The 26524-nt window shown below is 42.7% G+C and overlaps 1 protein-coding gene across 1 annotated transcript in view; it reads right to left on the reverse strand.

Moving 5' to 3' along the window:
- Window positions 1-26524, reverse strand: part of TPH2 (tryptophan hydroxylase 2) — a 406589-nt gene that overhangs the window by 249057 nt on the left and 131008 nt on the right. Inside the window, exon 7 of the mRNA XM_077468486.1 lies at window positions 1030-1165. Within this exon, the coding sequence (XP_077324612.1) occupies window positions 1030-1165 (136 nt within the window). The remainder of the gene's footprint in view (window positions 1-1029; window positions 1166-26524) is intronic.

Below are 26524 nucleotides of genomic sequence, written 5' to 3' on the forward strand. Positions count from 1 at the left end.
AAAATGCTGTTTTTTATTTTCTCTGCATGTTCCCCTCGGATCTACAACGACTTTACTTCCAATTGCACTTTCAAGTGCACTTGCAGTACAAAGTGGATTTTCCTTTAGTAAATAACCCCCATAGTGTCATTTTAAACAGGACACATTACAGAATAAAATGTGCATTTTTTTATTTGCAGTAACACTATTTTTAACTACTTCCCAGGATAGGGATGGGGGCCTGACCTGCAATGCTAAAGTGGTAAACAAAAATCAGCTATGGATAGGAGCCTGACCTCCGATGCTAAAGTGGTAAAATGACAAGCAGCAAGGGATAAGGGCTTGACCTCTAGTGCTAAAGAGGGGTCTGGGTGAAATGCTGTACCTCCTCATAGAAAAAACAAATCTACTCTGCATCTTTGCAATTTAGTAGCTGTGCAACAGATCATATGCTTGTATTTGCTGTTATTATAAATATTATTATTTTTTAACTGTAATAGTATGTACTAGATTTTAGATTATATTTAGAGTCTCTTCATACTCAGATTCTTGGACACATTTTGTCATTTTCCATACAATTTATTTCTGACTGCCTTCCAGGAATATATAAAGAATTTCAGCTGACTGCACAAAACTCAGTTAATTCAGATCATTATCATTGTGAAAGACAGTTAGTTTGAACACAAAACTTGGATTCCTACCCATGTGAAATCCCAAAGGTTAGGCTCTAGACAGAAGTGTTAGTCTTAAATTAGTCTGTAGACGTAGTCTAAACATAAGAGTCTAACTAGTGATGCATGGGCGCTGCCTTCAGTACAAAGAAATAACTGCATCTAGGAAAAAGAATTTGAAACATGTATTTTCCTATAATCAAGTGAACCCAACCTCTATTGATTTTTGTGGATAGAAAATGACAGATGTTGTTCATTAGTCGTATTGTGCACAGAGGAACCCTAGCATAATTGGATGTGCTATTTAAATGCTGCATCCTCAGCTGCATATTAATCTCTGCTTTCATGGAGCTACAATTTAGAATCACAAAATACTTACGGTTCAGGTGTGTATAGAGGATCTGATCCATGCCTGATGTATTGGGTGCAGTGAAAGACCCTATAAGCTAGTCCAGATAGGAAGTCTCTTGGGGAGAGATAGCCAGCAACTGGTCGCACAGTGAATCCAGATCTTTCTATATAAATGACAAACAATGCGTATTATACTACACATCAAGTGAAATGCTGGGGAAAAAAACACATTCTACAAATGCTTAATAGTAAGGCAGGGAATTTTGTCCACTGAAATGATCCTATTAGCACTGAAAATATTGTTCCCGTGCATCCGCACAGAAAAATCGAATACATTTGTTTCCAGTGGTGCCGGAAAGGCCTTGGGTCTTTTAAGCTTCTGAAAAAGCATGAAGCTCTTTAGTTCTTTTGCCACCCAAGTCATGGTGAATAATAATTTGTATATCAAAATCCTTGCCCTGGGCTGTTAAACATAGAAGGCCATATGCATTTTCTTCACACTAATTAAGGTAATCTAAGGTACAGCAAAGTAGAACAGATACCGCAGAGGCCATATTACACATAAATACGAGGTTGTTAGTGCTGTGAGGAAGTGTCCATAATAATGATCAAAAAATTAGAATTTCATTTAATTTGACTTAGAATATCTTCAGGCAGAATAATACAAAAAAAAAGTTAAGCAGTCATTGAAGTTATTTACCAGATTAATTGGAAAATTAGATATATTTTCAGTGCGAACATTTCCAGCTGTTTGCACAGTCTAATTGAAAATAATAAATTCTATATCTCAGCCATTCAATATTTTTATTATGGTTATGTTAGGTATGTGCAGGATCTCAAATTTTCAGACAAAAAAATCGGATCTGACTTTTTCTGTTCGTTTGTAGAGAATTCCAATTGGACAAAGTGCCACGCATGCTCAGATCAAATTATTAGACCAAAGATATTGGCTACTAGCCTCAACGTAGTCCCGTCGTAACGACGAACATCATCACGTTCCTAACGATTGGATTTTCTGACAACTTTGTCCAACCGTGTGTATGCAACACCAGTTTAGAACAAAATAACGTCAGATTTTGTGGTTGGAATGTCTGACCGTGTGTACAAGGCATGATCGTAAAGGATAACCAGAGTAAAGACTATATTGCTTTCTACCAGTTGATTTAGACCCAGTCACTTGTATTGAGAAAGGGGACCTAAAGGAGCAGTTAACCCTTGCAGCACAGGCACAGCCCCACTGCAAGGGATAATTTTAAAGTTTCTAGGAGTTGTGGTTTATATTACCACAGGTAGATGTGTTTTGGAGTGGGGGGGGTGACACGCTCCGACCATTGGCTTTGTTTCAGAACCGATCAATCTTCAGGTCCAGGCTAATGATTTATGGCCTGGACCTGCTGATCAGTTCTGGCGAATGAAATCCTTCCCCTGCCTGTAAGTGTAAACACAGGCAGGGGAAGTGATATCCTCTCCCCTCATGAAACTCTTTGTTCCAGAGAGTGGAGAGAGAACATCTCAAAGTAAGTTGCATCACAACTACACTAACACCAGTACACGTAGGTACACTTGTCACCCCCTGATCACCCCCCCAGTTAACCCCTTCACTCCCTGTCACAGTGTCACCTAGTGCAGTTGCCAGATTTTTCACTGATCACTGTACTGTTGTCGTTTGTGAAACTAATAAGCATTAGGGTAGTTAGTAGAAGGCCCAGTTAACTTTAGGGTACTCCCTTAACCCCTATAACCAAGATTTAACCCCTTGATCACCCCCTGTAACCAGTAATCACCCCATTAGTGTTACGGGTGACGCTGCTTAGTTAGTTATTTTTTTTATAGTGTTAAGGTACCTGCTATATATTACCTAAATAAAGACAGTGATATCAGTTAGGTTTTAGCGTCGGTTAGGGTGTGCGTCACCCCAGGCCGTGTCAGATTAGTGCCAGTAGTGCTAACACCCATGCATGCACCATACACCTCCCTTAGTAGTATAGTGTCTGAACGGATCAATATCTGATCTGATCAGATCTATACTATCTTCCCCAGTAGTTTAGGGTTCCCAAAAATACAGTGTTAGCGAGATCAGTCCAGATATCTTCTAGCACCTGCCTTTAGCCCCTCAGCCCAGCCCACCCAAGTGCAGTATTAATCGATCACTGTCACTTACAAAACACTAAACACATAACTGCAGCGTTCACAGTCAGGCCTGATCCCTGCAAACACTAAAAGTTTTTTTGGTAGCGTTTGAAGCAGTCGCTGCAGTCAGGTGCTCTTTTTACCTGTGAGTCTCACTAGTTGTACCAGTAAATTCAGATGCCAAAATGCCCAATCTAAGGTACACTAGTGAAGATGCCTAAACGTTTCTGAGCATGACAGATGAGAGTAAAGAGGAAGTCACCCATCTGTCAGATTCAGGCTCAGAATATGATCCTGTAGACTTCAGGCTTTCTAAGGGCGTAAATTCTTGATTTCACTCCTCACTACCTATCACAATTTCCAAGGCCATGAAATGCCCAGATGGCACAAACCCCCCCAAATGACCCAATTTTGGAAAGTAGACACCCCTAGCTATTTTCTGAGAGCCATGTTGTGTCCATGGAATATTTTATATTTTGCCAAAATTACAATACTTTTTTTTTACAAAGTTGTCACTAAAGTATATATTGCTCAAACATGCCATGGACATATGTGGAATTACACCCCAAAATACATTCTGATGCTACGAGGATACCACATGTGTGGGACTTTTTGGAAGCCTAGTCACATACAGGACCCCAAAAACCAAGCACTGCCTTCAGGATTTCTAAAGGTGTAAAATGGTGATTTTACTTCTTACTACCAATCACAGTTAAAGAGGCCCTGAAATGTCCAGATAGCACAACAAACCCCAATTCCCCCCCCCCCCCACAATGACCCGATTTTGGAAAGTAGGCATCCCAAGGTATTTGCTAATTGGCATGGTGAGTATTTTGCAGCTCTCATTTTTTTTGGAAAATGAAGAAAGAAAGGGAACATTTTTTTTTTCTTTTTTCAATTTTCAAAACTTTGTGAAAAAAAGGGCGATCTGCAAAATACTCAACATGCCTCTCAGAAAATATCTTGGGGTGTCCACTTTACAAAATGGGGTAATTTGGGGGAGGGGGGGCTTGTACTGTCTGGGCATTTCAAACTTTGATAGGTAGTGAGATGTGAATCTAAAAAATTACGCCCTTAGAAAGCCTGAAGATGATCATTGGTTTTCAAGGTCCTGTACATGGATAGACTGCCAAAATGTCCCAGACATGTGGTATCCCTGTACTCAGAAGAAGCAGCAGAATGCATTTGGTGGGGTAATTTTACATATGCCCATGGCATGTTTGAGCAATATATCATTTAGTGACAACTTTGTGAAAAAAATAAAAATAAATTGTAATTTTCCTGAAACTTCTGACAAAATATAAAATATTCCATGGACTCAACATGCCTCTCAGCAAATAGCTTGGGGTGTTTACTTTCCAAAATTGGTCATTTGGGGGAGGAGGGGTTTGTGCTATCTGGGCATTTCATGGCCTCCAAAACTGTGTAAGGTAGAGAAGAGTGATCATTTTTAAGATCATTTTTCAATCACTTATGACAAAAAAATAAAATATTCAATGAGCTCAACATGCCTCTCAGAAAATTCCTTGGGGTGTCTACTCTCCAAAATGGGGTCATTTGGGGTGGGGGGTTTGTACTGCCCTGCCGTTTTAGCACCTCAAGAAATTAGATAGGCAGTCATAAACCAAAAGCTGCGTAAATTCCAGAAAATGTATCCTAGTTTGTAGACGCTATAACTTTTGCGCAAACCAATAAATATATACGCTTATTGAAATTTTTTTACCCAAAACATATGGCTGAATACATTTTAGCCTAAATGTATAACTAAAATTGAGTTTATTGTATTATTTTTATAACAAAAAATTAGAAAAGATCTTTTTTTTTTCAAAATGTTTTTTTGTTTATATTGCATATATTGCATTTAATAAGTACCAGTGAAAGAAAGTTCTGTTTATGGGAAACAAATCTTGTTTGGGTACAGCATTGCATGATCGCACAATTATCTTAACATACATTATCACATGCAGGTATCAGAATAAAATATTTTTTACAAGAGTGCACATTTAGTCAGATCACAAAGTATTATAGCTTTAACATTAAATTAATTTTCCACTTAAAACAAAAATGAACCCCAGCTGTAACAAGAACAGCACCCCCCCCCCCCCACCCCACCAACACACACACACACACACACACACATACGCTCCAGATTTTTTAAACTACAAGCATATCCCTCTACTATAACTTAAGACATCTAGAAAATATGGCATAGGAAAGACGTGTTTTTAATGTGTTTCAGATAACTAACTTTTAGAGACTCCAAATTAAAGATACCCCATGGACCGCACAATGCTTATTGAAATTTACCATATTCAGGGCAAATTGACATCTCTACCAAGGTATGCAGTACTTTCAACCTTTTTCCTTTGCTGTCACTTGGCTCCATATGAGCACTTGCTCAGTTGCTCCAATGGGTCAGGGCTTTCAAGTATGGAAAGAATGTGATCTCCCCCATGTAACAGTCCTTGGGCCTGAGCCACAAGTCACCAGGCCCAAAAATTGTCACATGGGAAGCCAGTGACATCATTTGACACAATCTGACCCCAGACCTTATTCAAGGTAGGCTTCTGCAGGTGGGAGGCAGCTAAGCAGCTAAAGGTGGCCATGTAGTAAAAATATGAAAAGGCTCTGGCTGGAAATAGAAAATATGACATATCTTTATGCAATATTTACCTGGCCTAAAATATGTTATTTTCCAGCAATAGACCAGAAAATAAACACACTGGGGTTTATTTACTAAAGGTAAATCTACTTTGCACTACAAGTGCACTGCAAGTGCACTTGGAAGTGCAGTCGCTGTAGATCTGAGAGGAGCATGCAAGGAAAACAAAAAAAAGCATTTTAGCTTGCACATGATTGGATGATAAAATCAGCAGAGCTTCCCCTCATTTCAGATCTGCTCAGATCTAAAGCAACTGCACTTCCAAGTGCACTTGTAGTGCAAAGTGGATTTGTCTTTAGTAAATCAACCCCACTGTGATGAAAGTAATGTGTGCTTCAATCATCCTAACTTTTGTAATGGAAATTTGTAGGTTCTGTATATAATTGCATTATATTTTATATGTATTGCACGATGCCCTCACTATGCACACGGCACTAACAATGTTTTCAGTACATGTTTTGCATTCTTTCGAGTCCTGATTAGAATTAGCCTGCCTATGTAACGCCCCTTGTTACCATAAACGTACAATTGTAATATTAATGTGATACCTACGTAATCATGTGTATAAAAACCCTCAAATGTGTCATAATAAAGGAGAACGGTTATTTGGAAAGATGCTGAGCGTATCTTTTGTGTCTGTTCCCTACTGCAGTAGTTATTATTAATTTGGAACCACTAATCAATATGAGGATAGGAGTTGCCTATCATCAAAATATCCATTTCACTATCTATTTGCATAGTTTACAATAACCTAATGATCACACACAATACACATGCAATGCATGCCCTGTAATTTAAAATAGCTTTGCAATATCATCTGCCACCATAGCATGTACATTTTGTAATCAAACAATTTTTTGATGGGAAAACTGTTATTATTTAAGGAATGATATTTTACAACCACAATATTGATTTTGTGACATGAATCTGGTACTACACATGGGCAGGGTGAAAAGGTGTACAGTTTAGTTAGCCAGCAGCCAGACAAGGCTGGGGAAAGTACAAACGGCCACTACCCTCACCTATAACTGGCCTTTGCAGCAAGGAGCACATGGAAGGGCAACATATGCAAAACAAAACCAAAGAAATTCCCAGCTCAACTCACCGGCCAGCCTGCAACCAACCAAATTATCCTGTCTAAGCCCTTGTACACACGGTCGGACATTCCGACGGAAAATGTCCAATCAGACCGTGGTTTCGCATAATTCGACTGTATGTGGCCTCCATCTTTCTCCAATTTTCCGACAACATGATCCAATCGGACTTTGTCCGATTGTGTGTAGAGAATTCCGATCGGACAAAGTGCCACGCATGCTCAGATCAAATTCCTAGACCAAAGCTATTGGCTACTAGCCTGAACGTAGTCCCGTCGTAACTAAATAACGTCATCACGTTACGTACAATCAGATTTTCCGTCAACTTTGTCCGACCGTGTGTATGCAACACAAGTTCCGGACAAAATCCGTCGGACAAAATCCAACGGATTTTGTTGTCGGAATGTCCGACCGTGTGTACAAGTATGCATTAAAAAAAAAACAACAAGGGTTTAGCTTGTACACATTTGCAAATACATGCGTAAGCTATGGAGTCCCTTTAAGGCACCCCAGGAGGGGTGGGCTCACTCCAGGCTCACCTGCTCTCTGCTTAGCCATTATAATGCATGTGCTTCTATGGTGGAAGCTCTCAAAATGTAGTGTTAGAACTGTGGAATATACTGGGGTGCCTTGAAGGGTCTATGCAACTTATGCATGTATTTGCAAATGTGTGCAAGCTAAAACCCTGTTTTTAATGCATACTGTTAGCCCTTGTACACATGGTCGGACATTCCGACGGAAAATGTCTGATCGTACCATGTTGTCGGATAATCCAACCGTGTGTGGGCTAAATCTGACTTTTTCCGTCGGAATGTCCGACCAACAAAGTTTGAGAGCTGGATATAAAATTTTCCGACAATTCCGATCTGACAAAGTGCCACACATGCTCAGATCAAATTAGGAGACCAAAGCTATTGGCTACTAGCCGCAACGTAGTCCCGTCACAACAAATGAATGTCATGAACGATTGGATTTTCTGACAACTTTGTCCGACCGTGTGTATGCAACACCAGTTTCGGACAAAATCTGTCAGAAAAAATCTGACGAATTTTGTGGTCGGAATGTCCGACCGTGTGTACAAGGGCTTGGACAGGATAATTTGGTTGGTTGCAGGCTGGTCAGTAAGTTGAGCTGGGAATTTCTTTGTTTTTGTTTTGCAGGCTGAGGCAAGGTTTAAATGGTTTTAGCCTAGTTCCCAGACTTTTGTTTGTAGCCGGCCCACCTTTGCTATAAAAAGAGGTTCAGCTATGCTTCAGACAGTGGAAACGCAAGCACAATTGTGGCATTGCTGAAGAAACTGGGAATTGCGGAGGACACTCACGCCATGGACAATGCCATAATGGACTCTCACCTTCTGGTTAGGATTAGGGACAGGACATTGTATATATTGAACTGTGTACCGTATTATGTACTGTGAACTTACATTAACCATTCAGTTATTCAAAGGAGTGAATGTTAGTTCCAGCGGATCTAAGAACTAGGGTCTGTAAATGCACTGTGGGGTATGAAGTAACACCGTTACATAAGGGTTAACTCGACAAGTCAAGAAGAGAAGCGTAGTTACTAAGATTAACCGAGCACAAGTTCAGGACACCAAGCATATATAGTCATTAGGTGTGGTACCTGGTATGGTCATGGTAGCGGGGGGGGGGGTCGATATTCTGGCTCCTTTACTAGCAGTCGGTACCAATAGTATGGTATATGAAAAAAAAACATGAAAATACCTTCGCTGGGACACAAAATATGTATAAAATAATAAATGCAGCTAGCATAATTTGCAAGCAGCAAAAAAATACAATATAAAAGAAAGATGTAGCACTCCTCAATAAAATATAACTATATGGTGAATAAAATACCAATAAAATAGCAATTGAAAAGTCTGTTCTTAGTCCACATTCAGTGACTGGTAAGTAATGTGAAATGTTCAGGTTACAGGTTAGCCAGAAAAGAGATCCTCCACCATTCAGGGAATCAGACACAGCCTCATACAGGATGATTTTGACCACCTAAGGCTTTAGGCTTTAATCCTTAGACTCCGAACTGTCCTTTCAGGCCCACATACAAGCCCTGTCCAAATCATGCCGCCTTAGCCTCCGCAACATTTCCAGAATACGTCCCTTTTTAACCAATGACACCACCAAGCTTCTAATTCACTCCCTGGTCATCTCTCGCCTCGACTACTGCAACTCCCTCCTCGTTGGATTACCTTTACACAGACTATCCCCCCTCCAGTCCATAATGAATGCCGCTGCCAGACTCATCCACCTTACCAGCCATTCAGTGTCCTCCACCCCTCTCTGCCAATCCCTGCACTGGCTTCCACTCACCCAACGAATAAAATTCAAAGTACTAACAATAATTTACAAAGCCATCCATAACTCTGCCCCCAGCTACATCACTGACCTAGTCCCAAAATACCAACCAAACCGCCCTCTACGGTCATCCCAAGACCTCCTGCTCTCTAGCTCCCTTGTCACCTCCTCCTATGCTTGCCTCCAGGATTTCTCCAGAGCTTCTCCCATCCTTTGGAACGCCCTACCCCAATCTGTCCGACTGTCCCCTAATCTATCCATCTTTAGACGATCCCTGAAAATCCTTCTCTTCAAAGAAGCCTATCCTGCTTCTAACTAACACTGTTTTATTTCCTCCATCAGCTCATTCCCCACAGCTATTACCTTTTGTATCAATTGCCCCTTCCTTTTTAGATTGTAAGCTCTAACGAGCAGGGCCCTCTGATTCCTCTTGTACCAAATTGTAATGTAAATGTAAAGTCTGCCCTCATGTTGTAAAGCGCTGAGCAAATTGTTGGCGCTATATAAAACCTGTATAATAATAATAATAAAATGGAAAATTGTATCATACTTACCATAATTTTCCTTTCCTGGTGCCTATCCATGGCAGCATACCTCCATGGCAGCATACCTGTGATAGAGCTCCACCTCTACTTCACCTTCAGGACTAGTGAATAGCATAAATTAAAGGGCATAACCCCTCCCCCAACATTTTTTGTAATATAGAATACCGAGGGTGGGAGTTTATGCTGCCATGGATAGGCACCAAGAAAGGAAAATTATGGTAAGTATGATACAATTTTCCGTTTTCCTGGTGCCTCCATGGCAGCATACCTGTGATAAATAACTAGCTCACACAGGTGGGTTTTAATGCTTACACAAAAAATAAACTTTAATTAGAGACAGACATAGTGTCATGAAGTGCCTTTCTCCTGAACTCTACTATTGTGAGAGCCCTGGGATCAATGCGATAATGTTGGAGGAAAGTGTGTCTGGAAGACCAATTGTCGGTCCTGCATACTGTATCAAGAGAAAAATTTGCCCTTGCTGCCCAAGATGCTGATACCATTTTCATTGAACGAGCATTCACCTGAGCCGGAGGATCCAAGTTCTTCACCTAAATGCTTTTTGTATTAATTTGATGACCCAAGAGGTCAAGGTTCTGGGTGAAGCCTCCCTTCCTCTATTCTCGCCCCATGGAATGATGAGAAGTCTGTCAGAGTTCCTGAAACTCGCTGTGGCTTCCAGGTAGGCCCTGAGAACTTGAGAGATCTAACTCATGAGCTTGATTCTGGGTCAGAGAAGACTGGTAATGCCCATGGTTCTGATAGATTTGCAGTTGAGGTGACCTTGGGTGTGAACCCTCTGAGAGGAGGAAGTACCACTCTGACTGGAAGAAAAGAAATGTGTTCATCTCCCACTCCCAGGGAATGAAGCTCTGAAATCCTCCTGCCGGATGTGATAGCCAGAAGGAATGTTTTATTTTATCTACAAATGGGTGAGTGGGTAATACTTCCAGTATCAGGAGAAGATCCCATTTTGGAAAGGAACGCCTTGCTGGAGGGCACATCTTCAGAACACCTTTGAGAAATATGACCACTAGAGGATTTTCAGACCACCTTGTGTAGGTTGCTGCTGAGATTGCTGATACTTGAGCTTTAAGGGAACTCTGGCTAAGGCCCAAATCGAAACCTGTTTGAATAAAACTCAAAATATCAACAGTAGTCTGAGAGACTGGATCAAAACCCTTTCCTGTGGCGTAAGATAGGAACTTGTCCCAAACCTTAGCATATACTGCACTGGTTGTTGATCTCAAGGCTTTCAGCATGGTGGATATAACTTCCTGGGAACATTCTAACAGCTCAAGAGATTTTCCAGCCTGGACCACCAGTGCAAGCTCCTGGACATCAGGGTTAACAATAGAATTGTCTGGGATAGATGTTGCGTTTTCTAGTGTGCTAGAAAGCCTGTCTGGAAATGTCTCAGATGCCAATGAGACCACAGGACCATGGGAATACTGGAAGACATCGTGCCTATGAGGCTCAGACATTGTGAGGCTGACAGGTGGGACTTCTGTAAAGTCTCCAACATCTTTTAAATGACTCCCTCCATCTTCTGTTGAGGTAGAGAAAATGTGTCCAGATCTGTATTGAACATTGCTCCTAGGTAGGTCATCTGTTGTGTTGGGATCAGCTGGCTCTTTCTGTGATTCACCAACCAACCTAGATCTGACAAAGACTGTAGAAGTATCTCTCTGTGGGCTATAAGTTAATCAGGATTGTTTGATAACAATAGGATGTTGTCCAGTGATAAATTATTAACCCTCTCTCCCTCAGAGGGGCCAGGACGGATAATAGCACCTTTGTAAACACCCAAGGGGAGGTGCACAGCCCGAAGGGTAGAGCCTGGAATTGCAGGTGGACATGACCTACTGGGAACCTTAGATACCACTGGAAAGATGGTAGGATAGGGGCATGAAGGTAGGCGTCCTGCAGGTCTACTGATATAAACCAATCTCCTGGTTGTATGACCTGGATGATTGTCTGCAGCGACTCCATCTAGAAACTCTCGAGATGAATGTATTTGTTGAGTCTCTTCAAGTCTATCATGGGTCTCCAGTTGCCCGTTTTCTTCTGTACCAGGAAGAGGGTGGAATAGAAACCTGTAAAATGTTCCGATGGAGGGACGGGTACTGCGGCCCCCTGAAGCTGAAGTGACTTCATAAATTGACCTAAGGCCAGAGCTTTCTCCGGAGAGGCCGTAACCTAGGTTTCCTTGAAGGATGTGTGTGGAGGCTGATGATAGAAAGTCCAGAAATGTCCATGCCAAATTGTTGATAGGACCCATGGGTCCTGGCACCTGGCAACCCAGACTGGGTTAGCCGTGCTCCTACTGGGGGTGTCTCCGCCCCTTTGGCATCAAAAAGACTTTGTCCCCTCCTGGGGAGCAGTGAGAGTCTTTTCTGGCACCTAAAAAGGAAGACTGGGTTTCTTGCCATGACTTCTTGTTGTCCTTAAAGGGACAACATTTTCTAAAATGTCTGAAGCTTGACTGCCGGAAGTAAGATGTATAATTTCTTGTCCTCCGGACATTCTGTCCTGAGGAAGCAAGCTAGATTTTCCACCACCGGGAACTTGGTTTGTCCAGCTTTTCTCCAAAGAGGGATTTTCCATGAAATGGAATCTTGCACCAATTTTGCTTTGATGCAAGATCAGCAGTCCATGGTTTCAGCATTGAGTTAGCCAAACAGCGAATCGTGTCGATTGCTGCTTCACCACAAAATCCGCCGCTAACTTTAGCTCATCCAGAGCCTTTATTATATATTATTCTTAGGGACATCCTGGCAGAGGGCTGCTTCTAGGTTTTCTGTCCACAACCTGATGGCGTTAGAGACAGATGTTAGCGCAATGGCAGGTCTGCAAACTTCCCCTGCAGCTAGATAGTTTCCTTTGAGATCCAAGTCAATTTGCCTATCCAGGGGATCCTTAAATTAAGCTGCATCCAACATTGGCAAAGTCACGTTCTTTGCTAGCCATACAACTGCTGCATCAACCACAGGCATTGAACTTAAAGATTGTGTATCCTTATCGGCTCAAGGATACAACTTGGACAGACGGGCTAAGGAAAATGTTTTGTCTGTCTTGTTCCATTCGTCCTCTATGATCTCTTTGATCTCTCCCATTAATGGGAAGAACGCTTGATTTTTCTTAAGGGAAGGAAAATAAGTCTTTGACTTTTGAGGCAGTTCTTCCGGATCCTCCCAACCAATGGTGTTCTTTACTGCCTCAATAAATGGTTGGACCAAGGAGAAACTAAAAGCAGAAGGTTCAGCTTCCTCTGATGACTCTCCAGAAGGATCCTCAAGGGAACAGTGTCTGGCTGTGCTTCCTAAAGTAGGTAGTGGGTTTTCACCTGATTAAGTCTAAGCTTTGAGCCTGAACAGTCTGAGGAGCCACATGGGTGGATATTATGGCTGCCAGTTCTGAGAAAGAGTCCTTCATGGTCTGTTTGAGCAGATCAACCACCTGATGGCTCTCTAGTTCACAGTTGGCTGTGTAGTCCCTGAGACAGTCCTTACAGACCAATTTCTAGTTTAACCCTCTAGATGGGGTGAGGGAAAGTGATGACGTCTTCTAAAGCCAGATCTCCGGGAAGATTTATGACGTGAAGAATGTGACTCTCGCTCAGGGCTGTCGCTATTGTGATAGCGTCTTCAAGATTTTTTTAACTGCTCGGCGGGAGCAGGGCTGCAACAAACAGGGTTTGTTATAAGTGGCGTGTTCTTTTTTTTTTTTTTTTTTACATACTCACATACCTTTTAGACACAGAGGATCTTGACTGCGAGATGAATGGCTCATGGCGAAAAGGGCAGGAGGATCAGTTGAAGAAATACGGAAAAGGAGAAAAATAGAACCCCAAAGAGAGACCTAACAAAAAATCATAATGTCAGTACAATGTAAAAAGGTGACACATACCTGTTTGCAGAAAAGTTTTTTGAGCTGCAGGGCACACACTGGTTATGAGGAGCAGCCCTGAGCTCAAAAAAGGAACTAACCTTAATAGGGAGAGGAGGAGGGAACAGCCCATTAATTAATTAGTTAATTTAAACAAAAAATACCTGAAAACAATTAAACTTGGCTCTTCCTGGTGTTGCCTTATGAGTTTATGTGAAATCTTCATTAATATCTGTAGAATATTTGTATTATAGATGTATATATTAGGATAAGAAATAAAGAAGGTTTATAATAGTTTTAGCTTAACCTGCCCAGATGGTTTGATTTACAGGAACAGACTTCTGGTCAGCGTATATAATTCTATTAAAAATACCTTTGTCTTACAGGTATGCTAAGTGTGGGTGTGAGGGAGATGTCCTGCTGTTTACCTAATGTAATAGTCAAAACCCCGGAACAGATACCATTTGGGTGTGTAGTCGGTATGGAGCCGAATTCATTTGCTAGATAAAGGCTTGTGTATTCTTCCGTGCTAATCAACCATTTATCCATTTCAAAGGGTGGTTGATATGCTTAAAATATTTCTTTGATCTGTTCAGGAATGGACAATTTACCCCGGCTGGGACTATGCATAGTTAAGTGTCCTATTCAAGAGCAAACTTCCTCTTTAATTAAGTGGGCTTCAGACTAATTATCACTAACCAATTAAACCCAAAAGAGGAGGTGCTATTGAGGGGAGGAGAGGGCTAACCAATCAGGGTGGTCCTAGGCAAGTCAATGAGAAATGGCCGTTCTTAAGGGGACCCCAAACCCAGGATAAGGGCAGATGAGACTGACCAGAGATTAGGTAAATTATCAGATCATCTCCCAGCACTTAAAAGGTATACCTGCTTGTCATATGTCCTGTTTTGTATTGTAATGAATGTATGGTACTCTTGTTGTATTTTAACCTAATATTTTACTCCCTCACTTAGACTATAGATATTTTCTGTGTATTAGATAGACCTGTAACTTACTCTAATAAATGGTGTTATGTTAAACCTTTCTTTCCTTTGTCAATAAGAATTCTCTTTTCAACCCATATCATATCTTCTGATTAATAAATCAGAAATATAGATTTTGAAGGTTAACACTGGCAACAATTAGCATATTGGTATGATTCTTCCCTCAAGGAAGATGGCAGCCGAGGCTTCGCTGCCCTCTGCGTCTGCGTGTGTGCAAGTGCACCAGGGCATCGGACTTCTCACTGACGTCTATGTGCCACAGCGTATCCCGGGCTGCGCTTGTGCACAGGGGCCAGAGACATTCCGCGCTCATCGGGAGGGACACCGCCACACCACCCTTCACCCCACCGCCCATTCAGCCAGTGGGGAGAAGGAAAACGCGCGAACCGGGAATAAACACATCTTAAAGGGGACAAATTTTACTGACATATTAACAAACACTCATTTCTGTTCGTTATCATTTTTTATTTTTTTTAGGAAAGAAATACTTCTTATCAAAGAATGAACAAAACTCCTTTCAATTAAAAGGAACAAATCTAACCTGGCCAAAGAGACTGAAAAATAAAAACTGATCCTCCTGCTGCCTCCACCAATCATTTGTTTGTTCTTGAATTGCCAGCAGACTGCGTTCCTATGAGGAAACTCTGCAAGACCCCAAAAGATCCACAGAATGGGTTCCCAGTCTTATTGCACTAATAGCGGCCCAAGAACAGGGACTGAGCACGGGAGAGGCTGAACCCGGCGGACGCTGCAGAGGTATGGACGTACTGCTACTCTTCACTAGATCCAAAGGTATGAGGAAAAAAGGAAGCATGTTGGGGGTTGCGGGTTGTGTGTTTCTCTATGGAAGAGTACACAGCATGGTAAAAAGGCAGAGTAGACAGCAAGAACTTGCTAAAACACATGCATAGTTCATTTACAAAGTCTGTGCCCGTACAGTACAGACGATGACAAAAACAGAAAATAAATCCTTGCCACACTAACTACTAACTACTGGAACCTAACTACCTGTGCTGGAGCAACCTACTGCTGCCCAGGCACATGATCAGAGTCCTTAGTCACAGATGTAATCTTACCATACAAGCAAATGGCTGCTTCCCAATCTGTCCTTCACAGAAATCTGGTTTCAGGATGGAGCATCCTCCCTAAGTATATTGTGAGTTTTATAGAACTCGGAGTACTAGACCTGCTCAAGCTGAGCTAATTAACCCCTCAGTGGGCCAAGACAGCTCACTGCACAGCACAAAAAAAAAAACACTCTATATGTTGCTTGAAACTGGGCCAAATATACCTCCTATCCCAGGCACAACCCATAGTTTTCCCTGGCTTGCTGTTACAATATATATATATATACACACACACACACACACACACACACACATAAAAATATTTTCTCCCATAAATAGAGCTTTCTTCTGGTGGTATTTGATCACCTCTGCAGTTAAATTTTTTGTGCTATAAACGAAAAAAAAAGACAGACAATTTTGAAAAAACAAAAAACAATATTTTTTTACTGTCTACTATTAAACATATGCAATAAACATGAAAGCAAGGTGTGTTCAGAGACGGCCTATACTACACCAATCAGCGCCTGATGCAGGGAACCAGAAATCCATATATATATATATATATATATACACCACAGAAGTTTGTGATCTGTCAAGTTATTACAAAAATACCAAACAGGTCAGAACCTTAGCAGCCGTTTTGAAGTATAGTAATTATATTACAAGTAATACAAAAATTAGTTAATGAAAACTCAGAATAATTTTAGTATTAAACAATGTCCAAAAGATAATAACCAAATAAAGTTAAAATGGAAAAGTCCTTATTGTGCAGAAAAGGTGACTGTAGTGATTTATTCAACATTGTAAGGAGATAACGGTGGTTGTTTCAAAGTGCTGTTAGTATCACTTCCACCAGGTAATGGCAGGATTTCACCGTGTGTAACACATCCCCCTTAGGGGGTTAAACTCACCAGACAAAGTTGAGCAAAAAGCCTTAAGGAGGTATTCCCTCTCTAGGTATCCAAAAATTCATATGTCATCCACTAGGATCCAGCTTTCAATAGTGTTCCATAAATGTCATAAAACAAAGCAGAATTTGCACATAGCGTAGTTCCGTTTATTTTAAAATAAATTGCACAAGCTAGTAAGTAACCCCATATAATAATCTGCATACATTGTTACAAATGAAAAACAGCATTTAAAAGTAGTGTGTTCACCGTGTCTCCCAACGCCAGGGTCATCAGCATGTGTTCCTCTGCAGACACAATGGGTGACTTCCTGGATCTTGGTTAGTGGTGGAACGCACTCGTCACTTCCGGGAACGTCGTGTAGGCCACTGGCTGACGCGTTTCGTCACTTCCGACTTCAACAGAGGGCGTGTCTACACGACAAAGGAGGCGAGCTTATATCACCCCATCCACCGCCACGGGAACCAATCACACGCTGCCTAGCACACATGTCACTGCACGCAGCCCTGGCAACCAGACGCGATCAGTGCTCCACAGCGCGGGGGGCAGAGCGAACCGTCCCGTCCACCTTTGTGGGAACCAATCGCACACTGCCTAGCAAACCCGACAACGCACATCGCCATGGTAACCAGACGCGATCAGCGCTCCTCACAGCAGGGGAAAAAACAGCAAACAAATAAATAACATGTCAAGATGCTGCATGAATACCCAAATATCCATTATATCAGCACCGCAATCCTTACATTCAAAGCAACACATAAAAGCAAATAAAATCAGGCATTTGTTAGAATTAGTCCATAAAACAAACAGCAAAAATCGTAGTGTATATATATATATATATATATATATATATATAGAATGGATGCCCTCTCCTCTGTATAGAGAGTGTCACACCTAGAAAGGTACAAGTTAAAAGGCACCTCGTATGTTAATACTAATAATCATCATATATGAAAATTATATGTGTATAAAAGCGCATTTAAAATAATACACACTGGGTCCATTCTCATCCAAAGCCCCATGTTACCATATTGAGATATTAATCACTAAAACCAAAATTGTCTAGATGGATTAGGCACCTAAAATCATATCTAAACACTTAAAAAAATGAAAATATTTTGGGACAGATCATGTCTGAGTAATATCTATAGTCACATCATACTTGTTAAACATGAATGAGAGATATTGAAGATGCATAGTAAAATTCATATGCTTATTAAAATAGGCATTATAAAAATAGACTTAGCCCTTGTACACACGGTCGGAGAATCCGTCGGAATGTGTCCTATCGGACCATGTTGTCGGATAATCCGACTGTGTGTGGTATGTATCGGACTGATTCCATCGGAATATCCGTCGGACCCAATTTTCCAACATGTTGGAAATATTTCCCGACCAACTGGTTCAATCGGACATACTCCGATCATGTGTAGAGAATTTTGATCGGACTAAGTGCCACGCATGCTCAGATCAAATTCCTACATCAAAGCTATTGGCTACTAGCCTGAACGTAGTCCCATTGTAAAGAAATTACGTCATCACGTTCTGAATGATCGGATTTTTCGACAACTTAGTCCGATCGTGTGTATGCAACAGTTTCGGACAAGATCCGACGGACAAAATCCGACTGACAAAATCTGATGGATTTGGTTGTGGAAATCTCCGACCGTGTGTACAGGGGCTTAGAGGAGAGGAAATTGGGTATCGGTGCGCGCGAAGAATTATTATAAAACCATACAATAACCCAAAACCAGGGGGAATTCTATGAATTAGTGCACTGCTTGTATAGCTAATATAGATGATAAATGATATTTTAGGGTATATGGGACCATAAAAACCGCTACTGAGTAAAAAGTATATATCTACCAGAATTTTTAATATGTGATACATCAAACAGAAAAGGGGGGGGGGGGGGCGAAGGAGAGGAGGAAAGAGGGGGGTGGTTAGTAGTCACTAATGAAACAATTTATGTCTAAATCCACGTTTAACCCTTTTGGTACCAATGTGTCTGCTAAATATATCCATTTGGTTTCCCGCTTAGATAGATCCCGTACTAGATTTGATCCTCTCCAGTTAGGTTTTATGTGATCTATACCCCAAAACTTCAAGCCCGATGGATCCTGGTCATGATAGATCTTAAAGTGTAGGGATACATTATGATCCTTGAACCCCAATTTGATATTTGCAACATGTTCCGCAATGCGGATCCTCAACAGCCTTTTGGTACCGCCTATGTAAATCAACCCGCAAGGGCATTGCATAGCATACACTACATGTGAGGTGTTGCATGTGATGAACCCTTTGATCTTAAGTTCCTTGTTATTTGACTTTGCTACAAATTTATCAACAGCTCTCATAGGTGTATTTACTTCCTTACACGCCCTGCATTTTCTGCAGGCATAAAATCCGTCTTTCTCCCAAAAAGTAGGAGGGTGGGTGGGGGGATCCAAAACTTTCTTTACTATTTTGTCTGCATAATTATGGGCTCTTCTATAGATGAAACCTGGTTTTGTAGGAAGTACCGTTTGAAGTGTTTTGTTGGTGTCCTGGAGATATGCTTTTGTCTGTACTACACTTTTCTGCAGAAAAAGATCCAAGTACTGGCCCATTCTTGATGTGATGGAGCCTATCCCATTTACGATTGGTCTTGCTGGCGGGCATTGTATATCTTTGTGGATTTTCGGCAAAGTGTAGATGGTAGGGATCCTACTACTGCTTGGAGTCAGGTACTTCATCTCTTTATTCGACAAAACTCCTGTTGAGGCGCCAAAATTCACCAACGATTTCAACTCATTCTCATATTGTCTAGTGGGGTCTTTCTCTAATTTGCTATATGTATCCTCATCCATCAACATTTCTGTTAATTGGTTGTGGTAAAATTCTTTTGTGAGTATTACCACCCCTCCTCCTTTATCTGCAGGTCTTATGATCAAATCCTTTCTCTCTTCCAACATTTTAATTCCTTCATGTATATAGCGTGGGTTGACATTTTTCTTCGGCCTTAAAGACTCTAGATCACGCAAAACTAGACCCTTGAATACATCAACCTGTTGATTGGCACTGTTTGCAGGGTTGAACAGGGATTTGTTACGTAATCCACTGTCGGTCTGTACTGAAGAAATTGTGGTGACAGGTTGGGAGTTCTTATTCAGAAAATATTTTTTCATATTAATTTTTCTCATGTACATCTATGAACACATTAAATTTATTTATAGGTCTTTTTAGACCGCACTTTAATCCCAGATTTAATATATTAGTTTCCTTATGTGTTAGGGGGACTCCTGCTAGATTGAAGATACCTCCTAATCCTTCTCTCGTCTTCTTTTTCTGGACCCTTCGTCCTGCTCTGCAGCCTCTTGTTCATCTCTCCTCTGATTCAAATACTGGTTTTGGTTCCTTTCCCATTGTGGCTGTTCTCTCCAATGGGGTCCTTGTAGTGGTTGGGGGTGCATTGGTGGTCTCCCCCTCCTGGGGAACCCCCGACCTCGTCCTCGTTTGTGCCATCCCCTTCCCCTTCCTAAAAAAGGATGTGGCCTCCTTTGTCGTGTAGCCACGCCCTCTGTTGAAGTCGGAAGTGACGAAACGCATCAGCCAGTGGCCTACACGACGTTCCCGGAAGTAACTAGTGCGTTCCACCGCTAACCAAGATCCAGGAAGTCACCCATTATGTCTGCAGAGGAACACATGCTGATGACCCTGGCGTTGGGAGACACGGTGAACACACTACTTTTAAATGCTGTTTTTCATTTGTAACAATGTACGCAGATTATTATATGGGGTTACTTACTAGCTTGTGCAATTTATTTTAAAATAAACGGAATTACGCTATGTGCAAATTCTGCTTTGTTTTATGACATTTATGGAACACTATTGAAAGCTGGACCCTAGTGGATGACGTATGAATTTTTGGATACCTAGAGAGGGAATACCTCCTTAAGGCTTTTTGCTCAACTTTGTCTGGTGAGTTTAACCCCCTAAGGGGGATGTGTTACACACGGTGAAATCCTGCCATTACCTGGTGGAAGTGATACTAACAGCACTTTGAAACAACCACCGTTATCACCTTGCAACGTTGAATAAATCACTACAGTCACCTTTTCTGCACAATAAGGACTTTTCTATTATAACTTTATTTGGTTATTATCTTTTGTACATTATTTTAGAGCGCTGTTTTAATACTAAAATTATTCTGAGTTTTCATTAACTAATTTTTGTATTACTTGTAATATAATTACTATACTTCAAAACGGCTGCTAAGGTTCTGACCTGTTTGGTATTTTTGTAATAACTTGACAGATCACAAACTTCTGTGGTATATATATATATATATATATATATATATATATTTTTTTTTTTTTTTTGGGGGGGATTTCTGGTTCCCTGCATCAGGCGCTGAGCGGTGTAATATAGGCCATCTCTGAACACACCTTGCTTTAATTTTTACTGCTATATATTTTTTCTCGGCAGCCATGGATGCACTCCAGTATCTAAATAATAGAACCATAGATATTAACAGCATATTTGCAATCAATGAGCAAACTTCCACCCAGGCTAATTATAATGGGGCAATGATGGCTCTGGGAAATGCCATAGAAAAACAAGTAAGAACATGGTGGGATATCTGTACTTTAGAGCAATACATAAAGGAAAATATCATTGTTAGGAGCTTAAGGTGGGAGGTAGTCCCCCAAGATGGACTGGATGACCCTGAAGAATGGCTAGAATTTTTTAATGGGGTAGGGTTCAAATTACAGGATTTGGTTTTAAAGAGGAAACAGAAAAAAATGGCCAAACTAGAGGCAAAAATTAATGAATTAAAACTACAGTTAGATCCCATTAAAGATTCACAGCAGGTGATAGATTTTAACATGCATATTAAAAAGAAGATTGAAAAAGTAGACAAGGATACACAAAGAAAGAAAACAAAAAAAATTCACAGGGATTTGGAAGATTTTAAAACAAACTCTGTGTATCTGTGGCAGCAGACGAATGGATGTGCATTTGAGGAGAATAAAGGAATAAATAGGCAGAGGAAAGACCCACGTATGGGACCACATTATGATGGCAGTAGCAACCCCAATATGGAGGACCGCCCAGGAAATGATGATCCCTTATACCACCCGGTGAATCAATCAACTCCAGTCAGGAATGGGTCCAACAACGGGAGAGGACAGACTACAAGAGGGAGGCCTCCCAATCCCCCAAGTTACCCACCACAGAATAATAATTACTATCAGGTTCCGGTGTATAATAGATTTAATCCTTTACAACATGACAATGGAGAGTGTCACCAATCACCACGCCCTTTTTTAGGGAGGGGAAGGGGATGGCACAAACGAGGACGAGGTCGGGGTTCCCCAGGAGGGGGAGACCACCAATGCACCCCAACCACTACAAGGACCCCATTGGAGAGAACAGCCACAATGGGAAAGGAACCAAAACCAGTATTTGAACCAGAGGAGAGACGAACAAGAGGCTGCAGAGCAGGACGAAGGGTCCAGAAAAAGAAGAATAGAGAAGGATTAGGAGGTATCTTCAATCTAGCAGGAGTCCCCCTAACACATAAGGAAACTAATATATTAAATCTGGGATTAAAGTGTGGTCTAAAAAGACCTATAAATAAATGTAATGTGTTCATAGATGTACACAAGTACATGAGAAAAATTAATATGAAAAAATATTTTCTGAATAAGAACTCCCAACCTGTCACCACAATTTCTTCAGTACAGACCGACAGTGGATTACGTAACAAATCCCTGTTCAACCCTGCAAACAGTGCCAATCAACAGGTTGATGTATTCAAGGGTCTAGTTTTGCATGACCTAGAGTCTTTAAGGCCGAAGAAAAATGTCAACCCACGCTATATACATGAAGGAATTAAAATGTTGGAAGAGAGAAAGGATTTGATCATAAGACCTGCAGATAAAGGAGGAGGGGTGGTAATACTCACAAACTAATTTTACCACAACCAATTAAAAGAAATGTTGATGGATGAGGATGCATATAGCAAATTAGAGAAAGACCCCACTAGACAATATGAGAATGAGTTAAAATCGTTGGTGAATTTTGGCGCCTCAACGGGAGTTTTGTCGAATAAAGAGATGAAGTACCTGACTCCAAGCAGTAGTAGGATCCCTACCATCTACACTTTGCCGAAAATCCACAAAGATATACAATGCCCGCCAGCAAGACCAATCGTAAATGGGATAGGCTCCATCACATCAAGAATGGGCCAGTACTTGGATCTTTTTCTGCAGAAAAGTGTAGTACAGACAAAAGCATATCTCCAGGACACCAAGAATCTCCTCCAGCTACTAGAAGATGTTGACTTAACAGGTAAAGAAGAAATATACCTAGTCACAGCAGACGTTGCATCTTTATATACCATCATTCAACATGATGATGCTATTTTAGCCCTGAATTGGGCACTCAGTGAGGGAAGACCTCACACACAATCAAAAGATTTTTTTAAGGAACGCCTTATGCCCCGTACACACGAGCGGACTTTTCAACATCCAAAGTCTGAAGGACCGAGTCCGTCAGACTATCCGATCGTGTGTGGGCTGCAACGGACTTTTGATTCGCCAAAGTCTGACGGACTTTAGAAATGAAGCATGCTTCAAATTTTCCCGACGGAACTCCGCCGGACCCGGTCCCCTTCGAAAACTCCGCTCGTGTGTATGCTACTCCGACGGACTAAAACCGACGCTAGGGCAGCTATTGGCTACTGGCTATGAACTTCCTTATTCGAGTCCAGTCGTACGTCATCACGTTCGAATCCGTCGGAGTTTAGTGTGATTGTGTGTGGCCAAGTCCGTTCGGCCGAAAAGTCTGTCAGAATTCTGTCAGAATTCCAGCAGAACTCCGACGGAACTCCTTTGGAAGTCTGTCGGACTTAAGTCCGCTCGTGTGTACGGGGCATTAGACTTCTGCTTGAGTCACAATTACTTCTGGTATGATGGAAACTTCTACTCCCAAAAACGGGGTGTAGATATGGGTGCAAAATTTGCACCAAGCATAGCTAATCTTTTCATGGGAGAATGGGAGGACAAAAAGTTTTTTTCAGTTAAAAGACAACAACTACTATTAAACAGGCGTTACATTAATGACCTGATATTTATATGGTCAGGAACAAGGTCGTCCCTTATGGATTTTCTTGAGGAATTAAATAGCAATACTAGTCAAATCAAACTAACGAGTGAAGTAAGCATGGAGGACATCAACTTTCTGGATGTTAATATATACAGGAAGGGTGTCACGATCACTCTGGCGTTTCGGCCGTACACAGGAGACTTACCCATAGAAACCTGTCGTGGAGAACCCGTCGTTTCCCCTTGACGCGCGCTAAAGCTAACGAACGCACTCGCGTCAACTTGAACGAGCGTGCGCACGCACGTGGGGTCACGAACGGGCGCACGTCTACTCGCGGGGGCGCGCTCACCCGTCGCACGACCGTTTTGGCGCCCTAAGGTCTTCTTAAGGCACTTGCTCCCTTCCATCCGTGCTGTCCAGTCTACAGCGTGTCCGTGACCTTGCTTCCTGTACCTGCACCTGTTACCTTGGTTCCTGATACCCGGCTTGTTCTTTGACTCTGATCCGTTGCTGCCTGCCTACGACCTCTGCTTGTCTGACCACGTCTCTGCCTTATCCTCTTGTACCTTGCTGATCGATTCCTGCTGACCCGGCCTGCACCTGACCCTGCTGTTCCTGCTTACCTGTTGGGGTTCCTGTATTTCCTGACGTCCACCTGCCTGCCAGTCTACCCACTTGTGCCTGCCTGCTACAGTCAAGTACCATCAGCTCTACCTACTCGCTGTCGGTGCCCTGCTGCTTATCCGGACCGGTCTTCATCCGCCAGGCACTTGTGCCCCCTGAACTTTTGAATACCTGTCTCCATCTCCAGGGGTTCATTAGCCAGGGGATACGAGGGGCCGCTCCCTGCATTCAAGGCTCAACTACTAGGTACGTGACAGTACTGGACAGCCATGTCCGAGCCTGCGCAGGGAGCCTCCCCCATGGACGAGCTCTGCCACCACCTGGCCGGCCTTACTCAGGCAGTTAAGAGTTTACAGGAAGGCTACGGTAGACTGGAGGAACAAGTCCAGGCGCTATCCGCTTCTGCACCAGTTGCTCCAGGGGCCCATGTTCCACCGTCAGTCGTGATGTTGCCACCCGAACCCAGGGTCCCAACTCCGGAACGATTCGCGGGAGACCGGAACAAGTTCAGGGCCTTCCGCAACTCCTGCGAACTCTATTTCGCCCTGCAACCTAGGACCTTCTCCCTTGAGGCGACGAAGGTGGGATTTGTCATCTCTCTGCTAACAGATGAACCACAGGCCTGGGCACACCGTTTGTTGGAACGGAAGGACCCGTCCTTAGACTCCATGAATACCTTCTTCCAGGCAATGTCCAGACTCTATGAGGATCCCCAACTCGCTGCAACCGCAGAAGCAGCCTTACATGCCCTGCAACAAGGCTGCAGGCCTGTGGAGGACTACGTCTCAGAGTTCTGACGATGGAGCGCAGACACAGACTGGAACAACGCGGCCCTGCGGTATCAGTTCCGCATGGGCCTCTCCGAGGCTCTGAAGGACGAGTTGGCACGTGTGGGTGTCCCTGAGACTCTGGAAGCCCTGATAGACACCTCTGTCCAAATTGACAGGCGTTTGAGGGAGCGCCGCCAAGAACGTTCTTCCACAACTACTCGCCCGATTTGGATGCTACCACGGGTGCCTAGTCACCCAACTCCTCCTGTTCCAGTCGCATCCACATTGGACACCCCAGAACCCATGCAGCTGGGGCTACTCCGCCCATCTTTGACTCCAGAAGAACGTCAACGTCGCCGGGTCAACAATCTCTGTCTGTACTGCGGGGTACCAGGACATTTTGTTCGCTCTTGCCCAGCTAAGATGCGTAAGTGCCTCCTTGTTCCACCTGTTCCCTCACCTGTGTTGTCTGATCACACCTCTTATCTGGCTGTTCCTGTTCTTTTACAGCTTCCAGGAAGGACTGTTTCAACCCACGCAGTTATTGACTCCGGGGCATGCAGTGGCTTTGTAGACTCGTCCTTCGCCCGAAAGAACAGGATTCCCCTTAGACCGAGAGAGAAGGGGCTCTCGGTATACCTGGCTGACGGGTCTACCTTGGGATCAGGACCAGTGACCCAGGAGACTAGCCCCCTATCCGCTGTCATCGCCGGAACTCACCAAGAACTCCTCTGCCTAGACGTCATCCAGTCTCCTCTGTTCCCCATCTAGGTATGCCTTGGTTGAAGGCACACAACCCACGCATTGATTGGGCCACCGGAATAATTGAATTTCCCTCGGACTACTGTCTCCAGCATTGCTGCCCGACTCCCAACGGGGACTCCTCGGCCCTTCTCTGTCTGGAATCGGATGATGAAACCCGACAAGCTGTACCTAAGGAATACCATACTTTTCTAGATGTCTTCAGTAAGAAGGGGGCAGAGACTCTTCCTCCCCATAGGTCATATGATTGCCCTATAGAACTGCTCCCGGGGGCAGAAATCCCCTTCGGAAGAATCTTCCCTCTATCCGAGTCTGAACTGAGTACCCTGAAGTCATACTTGGATGATAACCTTGAAAAGGGATTTATCCGACCCTCTACCTCCCCAGCTGGCGCTGGGATTTTCTTCGTGGAAAAGAAAGACCACTCCCTGCGCCCATGTGTGGACTATCGGGCCCTAAACAAGATCACCATTAAAAATCGCTACCCCCTGCCGTTAGTACCTGAACTTTTTCAAAGACTGGGTTCCGCTAAGTTGTTCACAAAGCTGGATCTTCGGGGTGCCTACAACCTCGTCCGTATCAGGAAGGGTGATGAATGGAAAACAGCCTTCCGTACCCGCTTCGGGCACTACGAATACTTGGTGATGCCGTTCGGGTTGTGTAATGCC

The sequence above is a fragment of the Lithobates pipiens genome, unplaced genomic scaffold (genome assembly GCF_037356315.1).
Source record: "Lithobates pipiens isolate NorthernLeopardFrog02 unplaced genomic scaffold, aLitPip1_a1.2 Scaffold_8, whole genome shotgun sequence".
NCBI lineage: Eukaryota > Metazoa > Chordata > Amphibia > Anura > Ranidae > Lithobates > Lithobates pipiens.